Below are 16,806 nucleotides of genomic sequence, written 5' to 3'. Positions count from 1 at the left end.
TTAAAAAAATCTTCTTTTGTGTTCAGCAGAAGAAAGAAACTCATACAGGTTTGGAACAACTTGAGGGTGAGTAAATTATGACAGAATTTCCATTTTTGGGTGAACTATATTCCTTTAATTGTTTGACCAACTGGGACATTCATTAGCCTATTATTACCTTTTGAAATTTGTAATTAAAAAGCAATATTGCTTGTGTTGTTGTAATTCGAGGAGGTATTGCTATAAAAGTATGTAGCAGACTTTCATAAATATGCTCTTGGCTTGATACCAAGTTCAGACACTAAAACTTTATTACACCAATTATAAATGCATTATTTACACAATGGCAATTCCAGATGAAAAGGATCCTAACAGGATGGAAATAAAAACCTAAAGTTAGACACTGCTCTGTGAGGGATTGGGAGTTGGTTTACATTAGATATAAACATCTTTTGAATTATTGATCACTGGAATTTTACCAAACAGGAGTAAGACCAACCAATCACAAAATATAATTTTTTATCAAAACCATTGCTGCAATACTGAAAGATGTCATTAAAGAACTAAAGAACTGCCAGTTAAATTGACGTTGCAAAATATTTACAGGATGAAGTGATATGCATATGTAAAAATAATCAAATTGTTAGAATTGTTTTGAAATGAAAAAATAAAGACAAAACCTGTAATACTATAAATTTGGTCAGAAGTGATGTTAGGGACATGGCAAAATGGCAAGATCCACTCAAACCAAAGTAATGAAATTGATATGTTCACTTTATTATCAACTGTGTTTAAAGAACACTAAACTATTTTCTATATTTTATCCAATATATTAGGACATGTCGTGGAATAAAAATAGGAATGGCCTATTATATAAATACTCAGTAAATCTAAATGATAAAAAAATAGCTGACAATGTATTTTAAAAATATATATAATTTCCAAAACATTAAACCACACCCGGGTATCCGCCCATTCTTTTTTGCGGAACACATGAACGCGCCGCGCGCGCGGCAGTGCGAGTGATGTATCCATGAAGTCGTTACTACAAAGATGGCGGATTTCCTGCCCTCCCGGACTGCTATAGTTTGTATTCCCAATTGTCTTCTCTCCAACGGCGAAATTGATCAAATTAGGAAGTCTAAGGAGATCGACAAAAGCCTGTCTCGAGAGAAGACTTATGTGAAGAAACTGGTGAAGATCTTGCTGTTAGGAGCAGGCGAAAGTGGCAAGTCAACTTTCCTCAAACAAATGCGCATAATTCATGGGCAGGACTTCGATCAGCGGGCCAAAGAAGAGTTCCGGGCTACAATCTACAGCAATGTTATCAAAGGTACCACGACAATAACTTGAAATCGAGAGAGACACGTTCATTATTGAAAATGAACGGTCAAAGTAATTTCAGCGGCAGGTGAAACTGTTTGTCGATTCCTTTCACTTAACTTACGCAAACTTTCGATTGCTCACCCAGCCCATAGACGACGCGAAGGCCAGTGCTTTTAAATGTTGCTATTGTTCAACCCGTTTTACATGGTCAGATAACAAATTTGACTGAGGAAAATGAAACGACTTTTAAAAAGAACATTTGTGTATGTAGACTATGTTCAAGTTTCACATAAAACCTTTCAGAAAACTTGGCGCCTCATAGAGAAAGTGCAGAGTACAGCGCCTACTTTTGGTCTGGGTTAACTTAGTCATCTGTATGTGTGATCGTTTTATGACACATTCTGATAAGTGTACCTCAATATACCACTGATTCCTGAAACATGCATGGAAAAACAGGTGACAGAACCCGGAATTATATTTTCAGTCATGTTTTTCCATTTTCAAACAAAATGCTTGTTTTTTCATTGCCTCAATATGATTCAACATCATTAAATACAAACATTTAATATTTATTATAGATAGGTTATATCCACCTACATGAATTAATGGATATACAGATTATTTAATACGTACAGTCAAAACATATACCATTTATTAAATATAGAGCTACTTAAAAATATGAGAAATGACCTAAAAGCCCCAACAATGTATAGTTGTTTTTAATAAGTATGTTTGTTTTGTATATTTCTTTTTTAATTATAAAACGCATTAGAACTCCTGACCTTGTTGACCTCATAAAAAAGGGAAATATGACATAAACGAAAAAAAGCTTTTCAGGATGAAGACAGACTATGATTTTTCATAAATTTGATCGTGTTGACAAAAGGAGACATTGTGGTCTGAGGATACATAGTAACTGTTTCATTTTCTTTTTAAAGTCATTATGTCAGCAGCCTCAAGTTTATTTTTATAGTATCCTGATTACTGCAAAATGTCAGTATCTCTAACGGGTGTGCTGTTTAGGTGTCCGGGTGCTGGTGGATGCCCGTGAGAAGCTGCACATCCCTTGGGGAGACCCTGAGAATCAGGTTCACGGGGAGACAATTATGGCCTTCGACACTCGCTCGTCCTTGATGGCCAAAGGGATGGTGGAGACCAAAGTCTTTCTGAACTACCTGCCCACCATCCGTGCCCTGTGGCAAGACAGTGGTATTCAGAATGCCTATGACAGACGAAGAGAGTTTCAGCTGGTAAATGAAATGATCACTCATAATTATATATTCATTATTAAACCTTCAAAATGATTGTGCATCTTTTTTTCATTTGTTCTTAGTCACCAAGAAAGAAGTCAAGTTTTGGATCTAGAATCCATCCACTCGATCTTTTTCATAGGATTTGTGTAATTGTGGGGGTTGTGATCTTGAAGGAATGTTGATCTGTTGTTAAATAGCTTGGTATTATGAATCAAGGCAGATAAGCACAGTGTACTTGCATAATTACTCCTATCAAGCTTGTGTGCCACCAGCAGTACACTCCATACACAAAGCATTAATCATGGTGTAATGCCTACTTCCTTCATACATGCATATTTTTCATACATTTGAAATGTAAATTAGGGGCCATTCTTGAATTTATTGGACTGATGATGCAAAAAGGAACTTAAGTTTGTGTTTGCTGATATTGACAGTGATTGAAACCTGAGAGTAATTCACCGGTATGAGTTAAACACAAATAAGGTCACTTGTTAGTCATGACAGTGAGGGCGTTCTGTCTGCGGCTGCGCATGAGTTCAGTTTGCATGTCAGTTATGAAGATAGCATCATTCATGTTCAGGGGCTAGAACCCTTGTGACTTAGATTAGGATTTAGCTCATTTTCCAACTAAAAATCTCCATTGTTGTACAGGTTGTGATTAGCATGTTTCTCCGTATTTATACAGTGATAAACATTAATTTGTTTGTACATTTAAGCCAGTGACTAAGTAACTTTCTCTGCCTAAGGCTGATTTGCATACTTCACAAAGAAAACCAGTAGAGGCCACGATGCTGTGCTCCTGAAAACTCTCTTACCAGTTTTTGCTTACGAGGGCCAGAGTAATTAGCAAATTAGTATAACATAATAGGTGTCTGTCTTGGACCAGCAAATGTGGTGGAAAATGTATGACTGTGTGTGTACTAGATAGATAGATAGATAGATAGATAGATAGATAGATAGATAGATAGATAGATAGTGTGTACTATCTATCTATATATCTATATATATATATATATATATACACACACTATATATAGATATAGATATAGAGAGAGAGAGATTATATCTACGCATATAGAGAGAGAGAGAGAGAGAGATTAATATCTATGCATATATATATATATAAATATATAACAAAGACCTAATTATGATTGTCTTTTTTTTCTCTCTTTAGGGTGAATCTGTGAAATATTTCCTGGACAATGTGGATAAACTTGGACAATCGGTAAAAATAAATAGTGTTTCTTAAATGTTAATGTCATTATGTCATCCAGAGCACACGGTAGTTGGTATTATACCAGTATGTACATGATACAAATTTAATGACACTTAAAATGAATAGGGAAATAAAGCAGATTTTTTTAATTCAGAATCATTAGCAAGGTTATCGATAGATTTTTGGATCCACAGACGTCAGGTTGGCTGATATATTGTTTTTTACTGGTAATGATTCATTGCATTGTAACATTGGTACAGGTTAGGGGTGGGTGACATGACCAAAATCTTATATCACAATACAATTTATTTTATATATATATATATATATATATATATATATATATATATATATATATATATATATATATATATATATATATATATATATAAACAATATACCTATTTTTGGTTGAAATAAGGTTATGATATAAAAATTCATAATTTGTGTAAAAAATTATGAATTTCAATGACAATTAGAATTTTGATATTACAGCAATAACTAAAAGTTCTCAAGCTTACTATTGACGTGAACGGTCAGTAATAAAATAAGAACAAATAATCTAATTACAAACAGTAGGGCAAATAAATATAATAGAACAAAGATGCAAACGAAAAGCTGCAAGCAGCGATACTGGGCCAAGCATTGAAGTGAAATGTGCAAAATGCGAAGCCCAAAGAGCACAAAGAAGAGAAATGGATTTTACATGAATAATTGATGTGAGAATAAGAAGTAACAAAATGAACATCAGAAAAAAGGGGCAGGACAAAGAAGAACTGAGCAGACCCAGTATGACATCCTCTGTATATATCTACGCATCTGGTTTTCTCCCAAATGTTTATGTTCATGTAAAGGCCCTTTCACGCTGAGTGTGATGCATTAAAGCAAAGCGAATCGCAGACGAATGGTGCTTTTACCGCAAATGTGAAACGATTGATCGCCTTTGGCTAATTCACGCCTGCACGATAGGTGGCGCTGACTGAGAATGCCTTATGTATCTTTTAGGTTTTTCCATTTGATTTAACCTTATCCACTGCAAATTAAGATAAAGTGGGGTACTGCACTAGAAGCACAAATGATCTATAATGCTTACGAGACCTCACAAGAATTATTTTGACCAAATACATAAAAAAAATCGCAGCTGGGTAACAGCCGCATTAGAGCTACAATTAGCATCAAGCTACACATCACCATTTATGAGATTATTGCTGTTTTTGCTCAAAACATACTTTAGGTCGATGGATGAAAGCCGTACGTTTGGATTTCCAACCCGACATACTGTAATTACCACAAGGACCCGCCGTTAACAATCTGTCCCTCACGGACCGCGTGACTTCACCACTTCCTGTGGAGTTTTTTTCTTTCTTTCTGCGACTAACCGACTAATAAAATCTTGGTCGACTAACGTTTAGCCAACTATTAGGGGGCAAGCCAAAAAAAGATCACGAGCCGCATGATAAAAAAAAGGGATTTCTTATATATATTCCACTAACCTCTAACCAACGACAGCATATCTTGGTTCTGTGAAACATAGTAAAACCAATGTAACTCATATATCGAGTTTTCAGGCCTTCCCGCTCTCTAACGTCTCTCCAGCACTGAAAAGCTTTTCCAATATTAACATGGGTCCTAAATCTTGCCTGATGGTAACCCTTTTCCCCCCAGTCATATTCCTTTAGCCTTTTCTTCTATGGGTATCTCTAATTTCTGCAGTCTTTTTGCTTATGTCCTGCTTGCTCACTCTCTCTCCTCCCCCATCATGAGCGTAAACACTAGCAAATATTCACAAAAATGTGTTGATTTAAATTTTCAACAGCATTTCTCAGAAATCACTTACTGTACCTTTAAACTGGCAAGGCTTAAAACGCATGCAGATAAACTTTCGCGACAACGCAGCACTGCCACAACCATGATCCGTGACTCTATATCTTTGTTAGTGTGTATGTATAGAATTTCTACCTGTATATTGACTACCGTTTTATCACTCACCCCTAATATAGTCTTAGTATTTGGATTAGTATTATGCCTGTCTGATGTTTGTTTCCATTTAATCTGCAGGACTACTTGCCCAGCCAAAAGGATATACTGCTGGCACGAAAACCCACCAAGGGCATTCATGAGTACAACTTTGAGATCAAGAATGTACCTTTCAAGATGGTGGATGTGGGAGGGCAGCGGTCGGAGCGCAAGCGATGGTTCGAGTGCTTCGACTCGGTGACCTCCATCCTCTTCCTAGTGTCATCCAGCGAGTACGATCAGGTGCTCATGGAAGACCGTCAGACCAACAGGCTCACGGAGTCGCTCAATATCTTCGAGACTATCGTCAACAACCGCGTCTTCGCCAACGTCTCCATCATTCTCTTCCTCAATAAGACAGACTTGCTTGAAGATAAAGTTCAGAACGTGAACATCAAGGACTACTTCCCCGAGTTCACAGGGGAGCCTCACGATCTGCAGGACGTGCAGAAGTTCCTGGTCGAGTGCTTCCGCAACAAGCGTCGAGAACAGCAGCAGAAGCCCCTTTACCATCACTTCACCACCGCCATCAACACAGAGAACATTCGCCTCGTCTTCCGTGATGTCAAAGACACCATCTTGCACGACAACCTTAAACAGCTCATGTTACAATGAAAGGCACCGATTGGCCTTTAAGAACATTCCATTTTAATTAGGGTTTTACTTTATTTAATACAAAGTACAAGTGGTTCAATACATATTGTGGTTGAAGAAAAATGGATAGGATAATTTTGCAAACATATTTTCTTTTTTGCATAATATTACATCATATATAGATATATATATATGCAAAGAATTTGATATAAAAGCAACCTTTTTTTTGCTGCTTGTAGCCATATCAAATATGCCAATGAATGGTCCTCAGTTATTCACCAAAATGCTGTAATTGTGATCGTTTACTGTATGTTTATGAGCGCATATTTTCGTATAATGGAACCGTCAACACTCCTCTAGCCCTTAGGCTTAACACCTAGTTTTGGATAAAGCTTTTTTTTTTTTTTTTTTAAGAAATCGCAAGAACTCAGGGCTTTCAATGTTTAAATCAAAGAGCTCTTCTGCACCAGTGAACAGGTGTTTTTTTGTTGTGTGTGTGTTTTTTTTTTCTTTAAATGGGCTTTAGCCTGGTCATATTGTCTATTTTTTTTGATAGAAGAACATGGCCTTTGTCTTCCCACACTCAAAATGCCTTTTTGTTGCACTCAGATCGTGACAATAATGTAGTAGAATTAAGGTACTTTTTTATGAAGTACTTATTTGTCATTTATATGTAAAGGGAAGATGTCTTTGCCGTTCAAGCCTGTACAGAGGATCTGTACTTACAATTTATTTTGCTCTGACAGTTTTTTTTCTTTCTTGAGCTTTATATTTTACACACTAACATAATACCATACTTTTACTGTATTTTTCTAAAAGCCCTGAAAATCGATATACAGTAGTCAACATTTGAAGTGGATCAGAAAAGTTCATCAAAGTTCTCCTAAGACAAGAACAGGTATTGTTCAATGAAAGGTTTTGATTCACTTCAAATGTTGACTACTGTAGATTTCTTTCCTCTATTTCTATTTTTGTGAATTCACTTTAAAAACAGAAAGTTGCCTTGTGTTTTTGGTCCTGCGTAGGTTAAAGTGGACAGCTTTAGCTCAGGGTTTTATTAAATGACTGTTAAAGCAGTCCAGGTGCCTTTCTGTGTAGTGGTTTCTACAGACAAAAGGTTTCTTTGTTTTTGTTTCGTTTTACAGGCCAAGCAAATGCCTTGCCTTAAATGTCTGTAGATCAACCAAAGCTGGTTTGATGAGACAAATTGAAATGTGTTGATGGAGAGACAAAGTCTTAATGTAATCTTAAAGAAAACAAGCACTGTAATCTGACTGTTGGTAGTAAATTGATATTAACTGATTGCCTGATTTAAGGTCTTTATGTATAAAATCTGTAAAAGAATTTGCTTATACAATGTTGTGTATCTTTGTCGTGGCCATAATCACTTGCTTTTGTATAGTGTTTTATTGTTTTTGTTGATCAGATTTGTGTAATTCTGTTTATTAAATCTGATTATTTTATCAGAGTGGTTGCTTTCTTTTTTTCTGGTGACTTGTCATTTCAGTGAAAAAAGAGGTTATATCGACCCAGCATCCCACTAATAAAACAATAACATCCTATGATTTCTGAATAAAATTCCAGTTCCTGTGTTGATTTTGTTTTCGAAATCATGCATTTTCATTCTATCATTTAACAACTGCTACTTTTCTAAAGATGTCTTTCAATTTTTAATACATTTATGTGCTTTTATTTTGTTATTGAATTATGTTTGAAATATCACTAATTATAAATGGGATTAATTACTCACACAGGTCCAATAGTATTGTAATATTTGGTACTGTATAAAATAGAATATGATTTTAATCGTTTGCAATTAAATACATTTTAACAAATTGTTATATACTGTAACGTTTCCCAAAAATATCAGAAAAAATAAATAAAGCTGGTTTAAAAAAACAAAACAGCTATTACAGTGATTGGGACTTTACATTTGAAAAACACAATGGCAGCCAATGTAAAACTCGAATTTTGTTCTGATCTGAACAAGCTTGCGTAGGCTGCAGCTCAGCTAGGTTTGCCGTTTATGGTTTCCGTTTCTATTGCTGTTTATTTCATTAATGTTCAGTTTTACCTGAAACATCCAGTCTTCGACGTTCATTCTGGAACACATTTTAAAGGTAGCTTCAGCTTTATTAATATGTGTTGACACGTGCGTTTGATCTGTTATAGCTAATCAATTAATTTTATGTAATCTCAACGAATGTCAAGTCAAGTCGAACTGTGTTGTCATTCAGTCGTGTGTGTGTGTGTGTGACTGCGAAGTCGCATTCCTCTGACACGCCGTGGTAAAAACAACTTAACTTTAATAATTAATGGCGTGACATTATCGCAATATGATACATACAGTACATTCCAGTGTAGCTTATACAGTGCAAGTGTGACAGACAGTAAACGTTGGACACAATACAGTAAATGACAGTACAGTATACGGCAAGACACATTACTACACCTGTATACTTGGAACATGCATTTTATGTTTGATTTTTATTGTATGTAGGTTATAGAGAGAGAGAGTAGGTGAGCCACATTTTTGAACAGTTATTCAACATGATTAAATAAAAAAATGACATTTAATTTATTTACTTTCTTAATGCATTTCCTTTTTATTTTCAACAACAACAAAAAATATTACTGTATTTTCTTTTTTTTACATACCATAATTTTTTACCATTTAAATGATTTGTAAAATAAATTAATCATTTTATTCTGCAAGTAGGCTACTTAGGCCTGGTTTCACAGACAGGGCTTAGATTAAGCCAGGATATTTAAGTAGCTTTATAAAACGTGCCTTAGAAAAAAATATTACTGATAATGCATCTTGAGACAAAACAATGGTAGTGACGTATTTAAAGATATACCAGTGCAAGTTGCTTTCAGTTAAAACAGCTCAAACATGCATTTTAATCTGGGGACCAGTTTAAGCCTTGTCTGTGAAACCAGGGGATATAATGTTACAAAACATTGTATTCATCAAAGAATCCTGAAAAAAAAGAAGTATCACGATTTTCTTAAGAAGCACAACTGATAATAATAATAAATGTTTCTTGAGCACCAAATCAGCATATTAGAAGGATTTCTTATATTAGGGATCATGTAACACTTAAGCCTGAAATAATGACTGCTGAAAATTCAATCATTTAAAATACGTTTTCTCACAATATTACTGTTTTTACTCTATTTGTGATCAAATAAATGCAGTCTTGGTGACTTTAAAAAAATATTGAAAAAAATCGTACTAACTTTTGAACTTCGTGTATATTATATACTGTATATATATATATTATATTACGTTGGGAGGTTTTTAAAATTTGAATAAAATGAAAACTGAAAGACTTTAAAATCACATGAGCCAATATTTTATTCGAACTTAGATAACATAACAAATGTTTAAACTGAGAAATCTTACAATTTTATGCACAAAGTGAGCTCATTTCAAATTTGATTCCTGCTACAGGTCTCAAAATAGTTGAGACGGGGGCATGTTTACCATGGTGTAGCATCTCCTCTACTTTTCAAAACCGTTTGAAGACGACTGGGCATCAGGGTTATGAGTTGCTGGAGTTTTAGTGTTGGAATTTGGTCCCATCCTTGCCTTATATAGGTTTCCAGCTGCTGAAGAGTTTGTGGTCGTCTTTGACGTATTTTTTGTTTAATGATGCGCCAAATGTTCTATAGGTGAAAGATCTGGACTGCAGGCACCCAGACTCTTCTATGACGAAGCCATGCTGTTGTAATACCTGTATTGTGTGGTTTTGCATTGTCCTGCTGAAATACACAAGGCCGTCCCTGAAATTTATGTCATCTGTAGGGGAGCATATGTTACTCTAAAACCTTTATATACACCTTTCAGCATTCATAGAGCCTTCCAAAACATACAAGCTGCCCATACCGTATGCACTTATGCATCCCCATACCATCAGAGATGCTGGCTTTTGAACTGAACGCTGATAACACGCTGGAAGGTCTCAGGAGGACACGGCGTCTGTGATTTCCAACAAGAATGTCAAATTTTGACTCGTCCATAGACCATAGAACACTATTCCACTTTGAAATAGTCCATTTTAAATGAGCCTTGGCCCACAGGACACGACGGGGCTTCTGGACCATGTTCATATGGCTTCCTTTTTGCATGATAGAGCTTTAGTTGGCATCTGCAGATGGCATGGCGGATTGTGTTTACCGACAGTGGTTTCTGGAAGTATTCCTGGGCCCATTTAATAATGTCATTGACACAATCATGCCGATGAATGACGTAGTGTCGTCTGAGGGCCCGAAGACCACGGGCATCCAATAAAGGTCTTCGGCCTCGTCCCTTACACACATAGATTTCTCCAGTTTCTCTGAATCTTTTGATGATGTAACCCACTGTAGATGATGAGGATTTGACATTGAGGAACATTGTTTTTAAAGTATTGCACAATCTTTTTACGCAGTCTTTGACAGATTGGAGAGCCTCTGCCCATCTTTACTTCTGAGAGACTCTACCTCTCTAAGACATCCCTTTTATGGCTAATCATGTTACAGACCTGATCTCAATGAACTTAATTAGTTGCTAGATGTTCTCCCAGCTGAATCTTTTCAAAATATCTTGCTTTTTCAGCCATTTGTTGCCCCCATTTGTTGTGTGTGTAATATATATTAAATTCATAATCCTTTGGAGGTGTTTTAGCAAGTTTGATTAATGCTTAATTAATATTTCACCTTGCACGTGGATGTCTGTAGTGTGACTGTGTTTGTGTGTGTATTTCTATGGACAGATGCAGGTTATTAAGCATCCTGTTGAGAGACTGCAAACTGCTCTCCTGTCCACACGGAAAGATTTAATAAAAACATTTCAAAAATTCAGCAGAGCAGAGAAGACGTTTCTAGAAGATGGACTCCTGCCTGGCAATTCACTTTTCAGCCCCATCACCATTCACTCAGACTCGGACTGGATTCGTGCACATCCAGAAGATCTTCAAGACTTTCAGAGTTTTTACATCAACCCATACCGCCGTTCTCCAGACCGTGGACATAAAACCATCTATATTCAAACTATTGGTTAGTGTACTTTATATGTAAAACAGCTTAAATGTGTCATTTATTATCATGTTTACGTTTGTAATTTGATCATGTTGATAAATGCACAGGCTCTTTTGGTGAAGGAGAGGTTGTGGCAGAGCAGTATGTTGAATGGATGAAGGACTACTGTCAGGCGTTCTTTTACGGACTAGTGGTCAAGCTTTTACCACCAGTAACAGTTGCTTCAACAGCCTGTTCATTTCGGGTCAACGACAACACACATAACCTTCAGCTTCATGCTGGTTAGTATTGCTGCAACAGAACACAACCAGAATATAGTCAGTGAGGCAATTACATTTGGCAGACTTAAATTTGGTTTGGGCTTCATTCTGGTATATAACACCTAATTTTCACAATCCAGGCAATTCCTGATGGATAAAATCTGTTTTGACTGAAATATACATTATGATAATTGCACATGGGTTACAAACGGCAGTTCACTTTGACTTTTAAACTGCTTTCTTTTATTTACAGGAGAGCTGTTGAACTTCTTGAAAAAGAGGAAGCCCAGAGATGCTTTTTGCATTGTGGGGATAACCATGATCGACTTGTACCCTAAAGAGTCATGGAATTTTGTTTTTGGCCAGGCTTCTCTAACTGAAGGTGATTTTTGATTCAGTTGCAGTGGTCTTATTAAAGGAGCTGTATGTAAGAAATGTATTTCAATTAATCATAAAATGGCCCTGATATGTCACTAGACATTAAGAAATCATGTTCATTTCAAATACTTATATCACTGACAACAGTAGTCCGGCCAGGATATTGTCATTTAAAAAGTGAAGTTGCAGCCCTCAACTGATGTTGATGTTGTCATGTTATGTTTTGGCCTGAAGCGCCACCCTCCACCTATCTACCAATCACAAAGTCAGTAGTGTTTCGGCATCCGGGTTGCCAGCTCAGCTCTAGTTACTACAGCTGCAGCTACAAACGTTCGTGCTGGATCCTGCAGCCTATCTGGCAGCCTCGAGTCAGGGGGGAGGGGGAGGGGATACACCGCTCTACAGTAATTTGAAAGTGATTGCAGTACCAGTTTTGGCCACAATCTTACATACGGCTCCTTTAACATTGAAAGGAATGTTGTCACTGTAGCCCAGGGTGCGTTTTGATTTAATACACCTTTTGTCATTTTAGCAGTTCAATTAAGTTTGAATGTTTTTGTTACTGTAGGAATGGGAGTCTTCAGCTTCGCCCGATACGATGAGCATTTTTATGGGAGAAGCTATGCAGGGCGGCTTAAGAAGAAAATAGAGCTAAAGCAAGGAGACTATTCTGTGTTTGATCGTTACTACACTCCTCCAATCACCAGCATTCTCCTCCTCCGCTCCTGCAAGGTGAAGTGAGATGACTTGTGTTTCTAAACTCCCCAACCCTTACACAGAAAAAAGTTCATCAATGCTTTTTATGCTTTGGAATATACTTATTAATATATTTAAACGCAGAGGTGGACGAAGTACACAACTTCCTTACTTGAGTGAAAGTATAGATACTACTGGTCAAATATTACTCCATTACAAGTAAAAGTTGCAAAGACCTATTTTTACTTAAGTAAAAGTACAGAAGTACTCGTTTTTAAAAGTACTTAAGTATCAAAAGTAAAAAGTAAATGTCAATGCATTGTTTTGTTGCATTGTTGTATGTAAGTAGGCTACCGTATGCCTCTGAATCTATGCCTGCATACCTAACCTCATATCAGTATCAAATTTATTTCTAGAACACAGTTCCAGTAGTGGGACTGAATGTGAGATTGAATAAGTGCACTCAATAACGTCCACAATGGTTTCAGACACCCAAATGGCTGTTCCCTCAAATATTGCCCTATTTAAAGTTTTTTGGCTTTTAGTATGAATATGTTAGCTTTACTGTTATCTATAAGCAAGGGTGCTCCAAAAAAGTGACAAAATTCGCATTTAGAAAACCAAACCCAACGTTGAAAATGAAAATCAGGTTTATGTCAGAATCCAATGTCAAATTGACGTTGATCTCCAACGTTGGACAGACGTTGTATTGTGGTTGAAAATGAAAATCGGGTTGACGTCAGAAACCAACATCAGTCGGGTTCTGACGTCAACCCGACTTTCATTTCCAACCAAAATGCAACCCCTGCAACCAAAATCATCCCTGACTGATGTTACTTTCTACTCAAAGACCTTGACAGAATTGTAGTGGAGTAAAAAGTACGATATTTATCTTTCAAATGTAGTAAAGTTAAAGTAAAAAGTTTCCAGAAAAAATAATACTCAAGTAAAGTACAGATACTCAAAAAGTGTACTTAAGTACAGTACTCAAGTAAATGTACTTTGTTACTGTCCACCTCTGTTTAAACGCAAAACCAGTGAACAGATATTTTAACAAAGATTTTTTATAGATGAAAAGACACTATCTGGGTCAGTGGTTTTCAACTGGTTTGGCCATGGGACCCACATTTTCAGAATTTTAACCAAGCAAATTTATTTCTCAAAAATGGTTGACACACACACACACACACACACACACACACACACACACACACACACACACACACACACACACTATCCCACTTTACTTAATATACATATTATTGAAGAATATCACTAACACTGATCATCAGTATAAGGTAAGTCTATTAAATAGCAGTAAGTTGGCATGAGCGACCATAGTCATCAAAAATATAGAAGAGAAAAAGAAGACAAAGTGAAAATAAAATGGTATTTTGGGTTAAGGTTTGGCTAAAGTTATCATGGTAAATACACAATACTAACATGAGCTGTTAATGAAACATATGGACACTGATCCTGATGAATAGAATGTGTTTTAGCTGGGAAGGATTTGCATGCAGGTATAATGTACAATGTACCAATTATGTAATTTATTGGTACAGTTTTGGTCATTTCATTCGACTTATTAATTGACAACGTAACTAGGACTTTGCATGCTCGTAATTTCCTTTGCTCTATAGTGAAGTGATCCCAGCAAGCAATTTTGCATTTAAAAGAGGTCTAATAGCCGTCCAAACACAGCCCTGACGTCTAGGCAAAATTTCTGTGAAAATGTAATAGATGTCTTACCATAGCCCAAGAATAGACTTGTCATCAATTAGATAACATGTCAAAGAAATGAAATCAAACACCTTGTAATCACTGTTGACTTTGCTTACATGATGTAATATCAGACATCTCGCAAGTTATTTTGGCAAAAACGACATGTAACCAAATTCAAGGTTATTTTGGCTAGAAGTGGGTTAATCATAGCCAGACTATTTCGGCTCTATAATTAACCTAGATGGTGGAATGACGGCTATTGCTTGCTGGGGATATATTGGCATTTGCGTGCATTTGAAGAGCGCGCACCGTGAGCACATTATAACGTCTGACAGGAAAAGTTACGAAAGTAACGTTAGAATAATGACACTGACATATAGCCTTACAACATCTCATCTGACAACAGATACTGTCAGCACAATGTTTTTCTCAGGCATTCTTTACTTAAACTGCATCTGACAGTGGAGTCAACAGGAGTTCATTCACGTCTTTCAAACTAAAAGTCTCGCATTTGAAAAACATTTCATACTTTTTTTGTTATTGTTGTTTCTTTGTCTACCCAATCCGCGACCCACTTTTAGCTCGCAACTGATCTAGGTCATTGTGTGGTTGAAAATGTGTGTGGCTGTCTGTAAGTGCACTAAACTTTGTATTTGAGCTCTTTTAACCAGACCTGTTATTTGTGCATCTCTTTTAGACCCTGACTCATGAGATTGGACATATATTCGGAATGGAGCACTGCCAGTGGCTAAACTGTGTCATGCAGGGCTCCAATCACTTAGTGGAGTCTGACCGTCGGACACTTGTCCTGTGCCCCATCTGTTTACGTAAACTACAGTCTGCCATTGGATTCAAAATAGCTGACAGATACAAGGTAAGCCCAAATCTATTTTGCAGAGGTGGACAGTAACAAAGTACATTTACTTGAGTACTGTACTTAAGTACACTTTTTGAGTATCTGTACTTTACTTGAGTATTATTTTTTCTGGAAACTTTTTACTTTAACTTCGCTACATTTGAAAGACAAATATTATACTTTTACTCCACTACAAATCTGTCAAGGTCCTTGAGTAGAAAGTAACATCAGTCAGTGGATGATTTTGGTTGCAGGGGTTGCATTTGCATGAAAGTCGGAACCCGACGTCAGATTGACGTTGGATATTGATTGAAAATAAAAGTCGGGTTGACGTCAGAACCCGACTGATGTTGGTTTCTGACGTCAACCCGATTTTCATTTTCAGCCACAATACAACGTCTGTCCAACGTTGGAGATCAACGTCAATCTGACATTGGATTCTGACATAAACCTGATTTTCATTTTCAACGCTGGGTTTGGTTTTCTAAATGCAGATTTTGTCACTTTTTTGGAGCACACTAGCTTATAGATAACAGTAAAGCCAACATATTCATACTAAAAGCCAAAAAACTTTAAAAAGGGCACTATTTGAGGGAACAGCCATTTGGGTGTCCGAAACCATTGTGGACGTTATTGAGTGACTTATTCAATCTCACATTCAATCCCACTACTGGAACTGTGTTCTAGAAATAAATTTGATATTGATATGAGGGTATGCAGGCATAGATTCAGAGGCATACGGTACTTTAAGTATTACATACAACAATGCAACAATAATAAAACAATGCATTGACATTTACTTTTTACTTTTGATACTTAAGTACTTTTAAAAACGAGTACTTCTGTACTTTTACTTAAGTAAAAATCTGTCTTTACAACTTTTACTTGTAACGGAGTAATATTTGACCAGTAGTATCTGTACTTTCACTCAAGTAAGGAAGTTGTGTACTTCGTCCACCTCTGCTATTTTGACTAATTTGCATGCACTCTAGTGTTCTGGCCCACTGATCTAATCAATATATCATGGTATCAATCAATCAATATACAGTAACATTAGTATACAGTTACATATTATGTTACAGAATGTAAATATATATAATACCGGTATGTACTCTACAGGCCATACTGCACTGGATTGAAGATGGAGCTAACAGCAATGGACAACATTCAAAACCCACACAAGCCTTTCAAGAGTATAAAGACTGGTTGTATAAGTGCTTACAAATATTGGATGGTGAAACACCATGAACCAGCAAGTTTGATCTTTTGCTACCTGCCGACAAGTAATGTCAATGCAAGTTGAGACATGCTATATATGCACATTCTTAAAAAAGAGCTTTGGTGAGAAAGCTTCTGCTTGGAAAATACAGGTAAATGTATATGTAAAGTAGTGCTTTTGGTCTGTATGTATGGATCAAACAAAATAAAGTTTTATTTCTCTCTTTCCTTTGTTATTGCTTTTAAGATCTCGGTCAAATCAGAAAA

At 36.3% G+C, this 16,806-nt stretch overlaps 2 protein-coding genes across 2 annotated transcripts; both read left to right on the top strand.

The window, feature by feature from the left end:
• The first annotated feature begins 988 nt into the window (after positions 1 to 988).
• On the top strand, positions 989 to 7,847 carry gna13a (guanine nucleotide binding protein (G protein), alpha 13a). The gene is made up of 4 exons (XM_084134678.1): positions 989 to 1,312; positions 2,329 to 2,555; positions 3,733 to 3,783; positions 5,833 to 7,847. The coding sequence occupies exons 1-4, from the start codon at positions 1,033 to 1,035 to the stop codon at positions 6,403 to 6,405; spliced, it is 1,131 nt and encodes a 376-aa protein (XP_083990804.1). The 5' UTR covers positions 989 to 1,032; the 3' UTR covers positions 6,406 to 7,847.
• A 472-nt stretch (positions 7,848 to 8,319) lies between these two features.
• On the top strand, positions 8,320 to 16,765 carry amz2 (archaelysin family metallopeptidase 2). The gene is made up of 7 exons (XM_084135645.1): positions 8,320 to 8,504; positions 11,145 to 11,427; positions 11,517 to 11,690; positions 11,923 to 12,051; positions 12,616 to 12,779; positions 15,163 to 15,339; positions 16,441 to 16,765. The coding sequence occupies exons 2-7, from the start codon at positions 11,145 to 11,147 to the stop codon at positions 16,567 to 16,569; spliced, it is 1,056 nt and encodes a 351-aa protein (XP_083991771.1). The 5' UTR covers positions 8,320 to 8,504; the 3' UTR covers positions 16,570 to 16,765.
• The last annotated feature ends 41 nt before the right edge of the window (positions 16,766 to 16,806 follow it).

This window comes from Abramis brama, assembly GCF_963993115.1.
Source record: "Abramis brama genome assembly, chromosome: 14".
In the NCBI taxonomy this organism is placed as follows: Eukaryota; Metazoa; Chordata; class Actinopteri; order Cypriniformes; family Leuciscidae; genus Abramis; species Abramis brama.
This window is presented reverse-complemented; position numbering and strand designations above follow the sequence as displayed.

What these genes read in the sequence shown, in the direction of transcription:
- gna13a (XM_084134678.1), top strand. Translation starts at nt 1,033, where the DNA reads ATGGCGGATTTCCTGCCCTCCCGGACTGCTATAGTTTGTATTCCCAAT. An exon ending in CTACAGCAATGTTATCAAAG is followed by an intron (nt 1,313 to 2,328) that starts GTACCACGACAA and finishes TGTGCTGTTTAG; the next exon opens with GTGTCCGGGTGCTGGTGGAT. An exon ending in TGGATAAACTTGGACAATCG is followed by an intron (nt 3,784 to 5,832) that starts GTAAAAATAAAT and finishes TTTAATCTGCAG; the next exon opens with GACTACTTGCCCAGCCAAAA.
- amz2 (XM_084135645.1), top strand. Translation starts at nt 11,145, where the DNA reads ATGCAGGTTATTAAGCATCCTGTTGAGAGACTGCAAACTGCTCTCCTG. An exon ending in CATCTATATTCAAACTATTG is followed by an intron (nt 11,428 to 11,516) that starts GTTAGTGTACTT and finishes ATAAATGCACAG; the next exon opens with GCTCTTTTGGTGAAGGAGAG. An exon ending in TAACCTTCAGCTTCATGCTG is followed by an intron (nt 11,691 to 11,922) that starts GTTAGTATTGCT and finishes TTTTATTTACAG; the next exon opens with GAGAGCTGTTGAACTTCTTG.